We start from the raw sequence: 9,271 nt of genomic DNA, 5'->3' as shown, positions 1-9,271 counted from the left end.
CCGGCGGCCGGGGAGGAAGCGGAGACACGCGTCACCGGCACGAGAGTTTCGGGTTCCTCAAATCCATGCGGTTTCGTTTCTCCAGCGAGCCTGGCGCCATCGAGCGAGCCCCAGCGGGGACGCTGCTGCGAGATCCCCCATGGCTGAGAGCCCCCGTTGTTTTCTCCTGCCGAAAGCAAATCCAGCAGCCACCAGTGTGTGGCCTGAGTCTGTGTTAGAGCCAGCCGCACAGGGGCTTCCAGCCCCCCATCTACCTCTGCCAGCATCCTGGGAAGATTTCAGTCAGGCAGGCTGAAGTGCTGGCGGCATTCCCAGCGCCTCTCCCCAAGGATCCCAGATGTCTCCACCAGCCGTCTCTAACCCTGCTCATGTGTTGTTTCGTTTCCTCCCTCCAGGCCCTCTGTAACTCCCTACAGCTGGGCAGACCAATATTACACAGGTTAAGCCAAAGCGTGCCTGATTTTGACCAGAAAAATTTTTACTTTCTCCTCTATGGCTACCCATCCTCAGGATTCGGTTTAGTTCTTGCTTATTAAGGAGCAGCTAAACAGGACACCCCTGCCTCTCTCCCCGAGGGCAAACCCTCTGCCTGTGCAATCTTCAGCAGGGTCTGAGGAGCTGCAGCTGTGTTGAGTGCAGTTGCTGCCAGCCTGGGTTTTGGGTTATTTCCCAAAATAACTAAACTCACGCTAAATTCACAGGACTTGTCAGCAACTCAGGACCTGAGAGCATCTGTAAAAGCTCTGTGATCTGTACCCCTTCCAGCAAGCCCTATCAATGGGTGATAATTCAGCTCAAGGAACAGGTGATTTGGGGATAAATACTCAGATCCTGATTGGTCCCTTGGGTTGTGTTGCAGTTGCTGGTGAGGCGTTACTGAGGTGTGAGGATGCTGAGCACTGGGCTGAGCTGGGCCTCTGTTTGCAGGGTTTAACCCATGCTAAGGCTTGCTCAGCACTCTGCTGAAAAGCAGTGCCGGGCTCTCCAGGTCTATTTGTGTCTGTGATGAGCTGCTATAGGGAAACTATGACAGTATAGAGCAGGGACACAAATACCTGATGCTGCTGGGAGCAGATTGGGATGGGGGCCTTCTATGTCTCCTGCGGAAGGCTGCCAGTGTGCTGGGGGAGGCTCAGCTGAGTCCCCAGCGCTGCACATGCTGCTGTTACTCACCTGCTCTCACGCCTGGGCTGATGTCTGATGCTGTGGCTGGCCAAGCTCCATCACCCCGGCTGGTGGCACTGAACCAGCGCTCGCATTTGGATGCTTTTCTTTTGCCTCAGCTTGGCCTAGAAATGGTATCTCAGAGAAAAATCAAAGCTTGTGGGTTTTTTTCTGGGGCTGGGCTGGAGTGGCTGCGGCGCTTGCTGTGATGATGGGAGCGGGAGTCCCATGGACATCGCAGGCTGTGTGGATATGTTGTGGTGTGCAGGGCCTCCAGCAGCTCCCAGAGCTGGCAGCTGTCACAGGGGGATAACACATGGGTTAGCATCCTTCTCCTGTGGTCGTGAAGGAGGGAGAAGGGGAGCAGCTGCACACTGCAGCTCTCTCTGCGCAGGGAGGGGAAGTGAAATACTATGGGGCATCTCACATGGGGGAGGGAACGGCTCAGAGTGCTCTAGCAAGGGCCCTAGGGATGCACAGAGTGCCTCTTGGCCCGATAATTGTTGACTAAAGCTCAGGGTGAGGGGTCAGGAAGGAGAAGTGTGTCTCATGCTAAGTGTGCAGCAAAGGGCCTCTTCCACCAAGATTTCTCTCTGTTGCTGTCACCTGTGAAACCTGTGTCAGGGAGCTGAAGCTGTAGTGGCATATGGGTCAGCTCAGAGGTGAGATCTAAAAATACCTGCTGAGGACTGGGGACTGCTCCCCTCGTGGTGCTGCTGGATTTTTCTGCCCCAGTTTGTGTCTGGAGTGGCTCCAGGTTCAGTGTGGCTGTGACGGTGGGTTCTGCGGTGCAGGAGGTGGGGGGGACTCCTCTCGGTGTGCTCTATAAAAAGAGCTGCAGCAGCACAGTCCTATCTATAGCACAGGGAGCTGCCTGGGAAAGGCAGGGCAGGGATTAGCCCAAATCTGATGGATTTCTCTGGCCCTGCTTGGGAATGTGGGGCTGTCAGTGGCTGAGGGATTCCCAGTGTGCCCTGGCTGTGAGATCTCCCTGCCAGCAGACATGTCCTGACTTTGCTGGGATTTCCTGACTGTCTCCGCCTTCCCCAGGGGAGCTTGTTGTCACACTTGTCACCCAAAAGCTGGGCTGTCCCTCAATCCCCCCTTTCCAGCTCCTCAGGGCTATGATTTCACTGCAGCATATGGAGGCTGATGAGGACAGCCCAGTGGAACCCCAGGACATCTGGGTTTGGGGTGGATATTCAGCATCTACCTGCTGCTCCGAGTCATTTTGTGGTGGTCTCAGGGCAGCTGAGACCTTTCCTAGTGAAGCTGGATGTGACACTTGTGGCCCACATTATTTGTACTGGAGAGTTCAGCTGGCTGATGGGGGCTATTTTGCCTCATTATTTGTTTGGGGGGGCACACAAACAAGGCGGTGGTTACATGTCCCAGTCAGACAAACCCCATGGTTTTCCTTGCTGCAGCATCACCAAGGGTCTCACCAGTACCCTAGTTTGCCTGGACTATTCTGTGGGTGCAGAGCAGCCCACAGCTGTGGACTCTGCTCTTGACTGGTGCCTGTCACTCTCTGGGGGTGTTGGCTGTCCCCTGAGACCCCCAGCGTTCCCCATGAGAGCATTCCCCTGCTCCCCTCCCGGGGTGCTGGTACTAGGGAGTGTGTCTCTTTAATGAGGCTGGGCTTGGAGCAGCTCTGCTGCTGGCACAGGGAGTGAGGGATGGAGCGAGGGCGGTGAAGGAGCCAGTGCCAGAGAGGGAGCCTGCAGCAGGAGAGGCGGGGAAGGACCGCTCATCCCCCGGGTACCGCAGCCGCCCAGACAGAGGGGAAGGGAAACCCATCCCCAGGGAAGAGAGCTCTGCAGAAGGCAGGGACCCAGCGGGTGCTGAAAGGAGCCTGCAGCCTCTGTGTCATCCTCATCGTCCTCCTCCAGGTAAGGGCCAGGGGCAGGCAGAGCAGGGACCATGGTGGCCTGGGACCCTGAGGGTGTCCTGCAATTCCTCGGTGTCCCAGGGTTGTGCATCCGCTGTCGGGGCAGCTCTGGGTCATAGGAGGGGTGAGAGGTGGAGATGAGACAGCAGGGCCACAAAAGTGCTGAAATCACCATCTGGCAGGGACCGGACGGGGCTGGCTCCAGTAACTGCTGGGAACATGCTCCAGGTTATCAGCAACCAGTCCCTGGCCCACGCCACAGCTGTCCCGTGGTGGGGGACACTGGGACCCTTCTGTGGGGCTGCCCTGCCAGGATTTGCCCTTGTCAGGGGAAATCCATGGGGCTGAGACTTTTCTTTTGGGAGGTGCCTGTATTAGGGTGCATTGAGGGCAAGTAACTCCTGTTCCCTGGCACAAGGATGTTTTTTTCCGGGGGTTTTAATGGCTCTGGGGAGGCGAGAGCAGCAGCTCAGGTCCTGGAGGTGGTGGTCCTGGATGCAGTGTTGGAGTCAGGGTGTGAGTCCCAGCTTGTGTGTGCAGTGGACTCTGCTCTCTGTTCCCACTCCCCAGCAGACAAAGCAGGAGGCACCACAGGCTGGAGATAGTCCTTTGCCCCATCCAGCAATTCCTTTCCCCCTCGCTCCTCTTTGGGCTCTCTGCAGTGGTGTGTCCCATGGGTGTAGGGCAACAGCACCATCACCTCCTGACTCCATAGCCTTCTCTGTGCTCCAGGAGTTGGGATGGATCCTGCTCTCCTGCCCTTGTGCCCCATGGGATGTCTCACAGGGAGGGGAGGCAAGGGAAGCAGGAGGGTCAGCAATGGCTCTTCACTCCAGGCACTCTTGCAGAGGCTTGGGCTCCTCTCCTTCCATCCTTTCTCTTGAACCTGCCTGTGTATCTGTCACCAATGAAAATTTCCGCTGGGTTTGCCCATGTTGGGTTTGGCCTCTTCCTTCCCCTGGACTGTGCTGAACCCCAGCTTGGGCGGCTGTTGCTGCAGCAGGTGAAACTCTGACAACTCCCCAGGAAGCTAAGCAGGGTCCACTGGGCTCAGGCACCTGCCTCCCTGTAGCAGCCTTGCTGGAAAACTCAGCCTGCCCACAGGCGAGAAGAGAAGCATTGATTTATTCTGACCTAGGGAAGAGTCAGCTCCTTCTCGCTTTCACAGACGGTTTTTAGCTGCCAGCACAGAGAGCTGCCCCCGGCCTGCTGTAGCCCTTTTATACTGGGGTTGTTGCTGGTTAAACCATCTCCTGCAGGCAGTAGGTGGAGGGGAGGAAGAAGAGAGGGCTGTGAAGGCACTGGAAATCATGCTGGGGATGGGGAGAGGGCTGGGGACCTGTTGGTGATGCCACGCTTTGGGGTGAGGAGCATCAGCTCTGGTTTTATTCATTACCATGGGGCTTAGAGCAGCCAGCACGAAGCGTGGCAGGGCCAGATGGAGCCTGTTTACTCTGTGAGGGTAAATGTAAAGAGAAGTGATAAAAAGCAGCCGGGACAGCTTCTCCAGTAAGTCCCTGGTAAACAAGCTGGCAGTGACCCGGCCAAAAGGCAGCACAGCAAATAGCGGGCATGTTGCTGAGCATTAAACTGGGTGCCTTGGGAACAAATTAAACAGCTTTGGGGAGAAATATGTCTTTAATGGCTCAGTGTGGCTGGGTTGGAGGCATCCTGGTCTCCAGATCCTGTCTGGGTGCTATGGTCAGGGCAGGAACCAGCTGTTGATGTTCCCAACTGTGGAACAGCAAGTGTGGAGGAACAGCAGACAGTGCAGGGACCTTGTGCCACCTCATGTGCTGGGAACACAGTCTGGGGGGCTCAGCAGTGTGTGCAGCATCCTGCACAGAGGCTGGAGGGTTGTTGATGATGGGGCATGGTTGGGTGGCCAGGATCTGTCAGCATAACCCTGCAATGCCACTTGAGCAGGTAAATGGCTCTCCTCTGCTGTAATGGACTGATTTTCCTGGGATGCAGCCACATTGCTAATGCACTTCTGCGCTTCTCCAAGGCCCCCTGCTTTGTGCCAGCTGGGAGTTTGGTCCCAGTGCTGCCTCCAAGGATGGAGTCCTGCTCTGCTTTCAAAGATGCTCTGTGAGAGGCACTCATGACCACATGCCGAGGGCACCCCAAGCCTCCCATTACTGATGCTCTTATGAGTTGTTCCCAGGATGAAGGCCACTGGATGGGGACACCAGATGGCTCACTTGTACCTGGCCTTGTCCTTGCCCCGGGCACATCGTGTGCTGGAGCACCAGCACAGGGCGTGGGGCGGGGCCTCGCTGCTGCTGGGTCGTGGGTGCTTGGGGCAGGCAGGGGATACAGAGTGGTGCAGACCCCATGCACACTGTCCCCAGATCCATACAGCCGGGGCTAAGGCTGACACGAATATTTTATACAAATATTTGATGGCACAGGGTGGGCTGATGTTGGAGAGATGCCTTGACTCCAGACAATTATTTCTGATGCTGCTCCTGGATGTTTTTCCCAAGGGGAAGAGAGGTGTGGAGTGGGTTGGTGCCCTGGTGGGAAGGAATCCCCAGCCACCTCTCTTCCTACCAAAGGGTGGGACCCCAGACACATCAATTTCTGGGCAAAGAAGGTGATGATCATCCACTTGTCGGGCTCCACCCTGCAGTGCATTCCCCTCGGTGCTGTTCTTCCGTGCAGCACTGACCTTGTTGTTAATTATTAAACCCCCAGCAAACACTGCTCGCTGCTTTGTCCTAGTTACACTGTGGGCTTCTCACCCTTCTGGTTGGCTTTTTTTTCTAAACAAATTACCCTGGTAACCTCTGTGGATGAATGGAGATGGAAGCAGAAGACGCTTCTCTCCCAGCCAGTGCAGGAGATGGCCTGGGGAGGCTCTGGAGCTGCTCTGGGGTGGCTGAGAGATGGGCTGCATGTGGTTGGCCATTATCCATTCTGTCCAGGAGACCCTGCTTGTCTGCCAGGGCTTGTGGCTTGCATGTAACCACTGCTCACAGGAGTTTTGTTGCCCTCTCTGTGGGCTCCTGTGGCTCCAGACCTGGTTTGCAGATGGGCGGGGGTCCAAGGAGAGACCTGGGTCCAGGTCCATGTGTTCTGTGGATGCTGAAGAGCAGCATGGCTTGTGGGAGGCCTGGAGACCTGCTTACCCTTGCAGGCTGGGCAGATGGAAATGGCTTGTGGGCAGACGCCCCTTCCAGCAGATCCCTGTCCCTGAGCATACAGTGCCTGCCTTCCCTCTGCTCACAGCTGCCCACTGAGGGACCATGCCAGGCCTCTACACCCTCTCGTCCTGGGAGGCTCTGCCCCTGAAGAGCTCCACGGTGAAGGCTTGTGCCAATGGATACTCCCTGAGCATCACTGCTCACCTCCTGTACACCAACCCCCACAAGGAGCCTGTGGAAGGTAAGGGAGGGCTATCAGGCCTAGCAGGGACCCAGGCTGCCTGCACGGCCCCCTAAAGCCCTTGTGCTGGAGAGCATCCTGTCTCCAGCCCACCCGTGTCCTGGCCCCCAAACCTTGCTCAATTTGGGGAGCAAAGGCAGAGGCCAGCAGAGGTGGGGCCACTGTCACACACTGTGGGCAGGAGGAGAGTGAGACTGAGCAGACCCCCATCACTGAGGAAGAGGGGGTTTCATCCTCCCTCTGGGTTAGGAGGCTCTGGTTTGCTCCTGTATCTCACTCGCGTGCATCTCAGTCGTGCTGCGAGTCAGGCAGGTTCTCAGCGGGGCTCCCATGGGCTGTTCCGTGCCACAGCAATGGCTGTGCTGGGATCTGCCTCGGGGCTCTCTTCTGCCTGCAGGCATCTTCATCTACCCTCTGGAGGAGTCGGAGGTGGTGGCCGGCTTTGAGGCAGCAGTGGGCAGCCGGCGGGTGACATTCCAGGTCCAGAACAGGCACCGGGTGCAGGACTGCTGCCTCCAGTGCAGCCCCAGCCCCGGACGGCTGCGCCGCTGTGCCAGTGGTAAGTGTTGTGGCATGGGTGATGCTGTTGGGTGTTCCTGGCCAGGAGGCTCAGAACGGGTAGGGGTGAAGTGTGAGGGAGAAGGAGGGGCTGAGAGCCCCTGCCAGGCCACCCCAGTGCCTGGGGGGTCTCTGAGGCTGGAGATCTCAATGTCTCCTTTCCCCTCCCTCCACCTCTTCTGGAGCTCTGCCATTATTTGCATGGCCTTCATGACACCTGTTCTCTACTGTCACCTTTAGGAGCAATTAGGGCCACTCATGACTTCCTCCACAACCCCACATGCCTCGCTGACCTCCCCCCATCTCTCATCCCTCTCCTGTCCAGGCCACCTCGTCTTGGATGAGGACGTGGAGCACTCCACCTTCATCATTGTCACTGGCACACTGTGCCCCTCGGAGAGCCTGGCTGTTACCCTGAACACAGTGCAGGAGCTGCCCACGCTGCCAGACGGGGCCCTGCGCCTCCTCCTGCCCCCCATCCTCACGCCCCACGTCCCCGCCGACCCCGAGAGCGAGCCGGCAAGCTTGTGTGACGACAGGTTGGCCCTATGGTGATTTTCATGGCTTTCTCAGTCTCTGCCATCCCAGGGGGGTGATGCCAATGCTGAGCGAGCAGGGCAGGGGGCAGGAGCCATCACCCCCTCTCCCCTTGCAGCCCCACCAGCTGTTTTGGGGGGCCAGGTGCCCGGAGCCAGTCACCCACTGTGGCGCCTGTGGAGAGCATGGACGTCTTTCGGGGACGACCCTACAATCCTTTTCCTTATGAGTTTGCCTTTGAGCTGCTGGTCAAGGGCCCCTGCTTGCTGGCAGGTGGGTGGCTTGGGTGTTATCAGTTGGTTGTGTAAAACCTCCTCAAAATGTGGGTGGTGTTCCCTGGTCCCTCCATGCTTCTAGGAGGATGTGAGGCCCTGTCCCCAGGTATCCACTTGCACTCCCTGCAGGTGAAGAAGCCCTTTTCCCATTCCATCCCTGGGGCTGGGACCCCTCAAAGTCACCCTGCCTGTGCCTTTGGGCAGCTCTAGGTCAGCAGCCTCCTTCCCTGGGGAGATGTGATGCACTGAGGAGAGGATGGGTGAGGAGGGGAAGATGGTTGGTTGGTGGGGACGTGCTCCTGGCTGCTGACCCAGTCAATCCCATTAGCTCTGTCAGGAACTGCTGTGGGGCCTGGTGGGTGGGAGGCTGAGGAGGGGGTTTGTGAGAGATTTCCTGCTGCCTTCCCTTCTCTGCAGGGCTGGAGAGCCCATCACATGCCCTGAGAGCTGATGCCGACCCCTGGGCCAGTTCTGCCACCACCACCTGCGTCACCCTGGCTGAGCCCCACTGCTATGACAGGGACCTGGAGATTATCCTCTACCCTTGTGGTGAGGGGGGATGGTCCCCGTGGGGGGTTTGAGACATCACCCCAAAAACATCCAGAGCATCCCCTAGCCCCTCGTGGCACGGGGTAGCTTGAAACTCTCCTGTGCCCCCCAGAGCCCCACAGCCCCCACCTGGTGATTGAGGATGGCACCATGACATACCCTGAGTACGAGGCACACATCCGGAGCCGCCGGGATTACGCGCGGATTGCCAGGAAGGACAGCAGTGGCGAGAGACAGGTGACAGGGCACGGCTACTGCTGCCCCAGCCAGGAGGGGGAGGAGGGAAGGGGGAGATGGTGGGATGTGGGTGAGGAAGACCTTGGCATGGTCCGGGGGGTGTGAGAAAGCCTCTGACCCGCCTGGCTCGCAGGTGGCTTTCGTGCAGAAGCGTTTCCACAAAGACATCTTCCCCAACCCCGTGCTGATGCTGAACTTCTGCCCGGTTGTGGAGGGCGTCCCCGGGGACCTGCAGAGCGTCACCCGCGAGATCCTCTTCCTCATTGACCGCAGCAGCACCATGAGTGGTCCTGACCTTGACAAGGTCAAGGTGAGGCGCGGCCATGGGTCCAGGGGTGCTCCCTGGGTGGCCAGTTCTTAGCAGCTGTCCCTGGTCCCTGCTGTCACCTCAGGAGGCTTTGCTGGTGGCTCTGAAGAGCCTCCCATCAGGAACACTGCTCAACGTCGCCAGCTTTGGCACTGACATCAATCCCATCCAGTCGCCTCTGCAGCAATGTGAGTATCACAGGCAAATTGGTGTGCTCCACTAGCCCTTCTTTGTCCTCCTCCCAGCTCCTTGACTCAGGGTGGGGGCTGGTGAGCTGGGGGCTGCTGCAAGTCTGGCTCTGCATGTGGCCAGGAGACGCTGCGGCGTGCCTGCGAGCACCTTGGCGGACTGCGGGCGGACCCT

At 58.1% G+C, this 9,271-nt stretch overlaps 1 protein-coding gene across 1 annotated transcript in view; it reads left to right on the top strand.

Annotated features, from left to right (window-relative positions):
- The first annotated feature begins 6 nt into the window (after positions 1-6).
- Positions 7-9,271, top strand: part of VWA5B2 (von Willebrand factor A domain containing 5B2) — a 16,682-nt gene continuing 7,417 nt past the window's right edge. Inside the window, 11 exon segments of the mRNA XM_017726835.1 lie at positions 7-3,056; positions 6,290-6,445; positions 6,843-7,004; positions 7,329-7,554; positions 7,659-7,813; positions 8,233-8,364; positions 8,477-8,601; positions 8,735-8,911; positions 8,994-9,067; positions 9,069-9,096; positions 9,221-9,262. Coding sequence (XP_017582324.1) covers positions 6,307-6,445; positions 6,843-7,004; positions 7,329-7,554; positions 7,659-7,813; positions 8,233-8,364; positions 8,477-8,601; positions 8,735-8,911; positions 8,994-9,067; positions 9,069-9,096; positions 9,221-9,262 — 1,260 coding nt within the window. The 5' untranslated portion in view covers positions 7-3,056; positions 6,290-6,306.

The sequence above is a fragment of the Corvus brachyrhynchos genome, unplaced genomic scaffold, assembly GCF_000691975.1.
Source record: "Corvus brachyrhynchos isolate BGI_N302 unplaced genomic scaffold, ASM69197v1 scaffold162, whole genome shotgun sequence".
Lineage (NCBI taxonomy): Eukaryota > Metazoa > Chordata > Aves > Passeriformes > Corvidae > Corvus > Corvus brachyrhynchos.
This window is presented reverse-complemented; position numbering and strand designations above follow the sequence as displayed.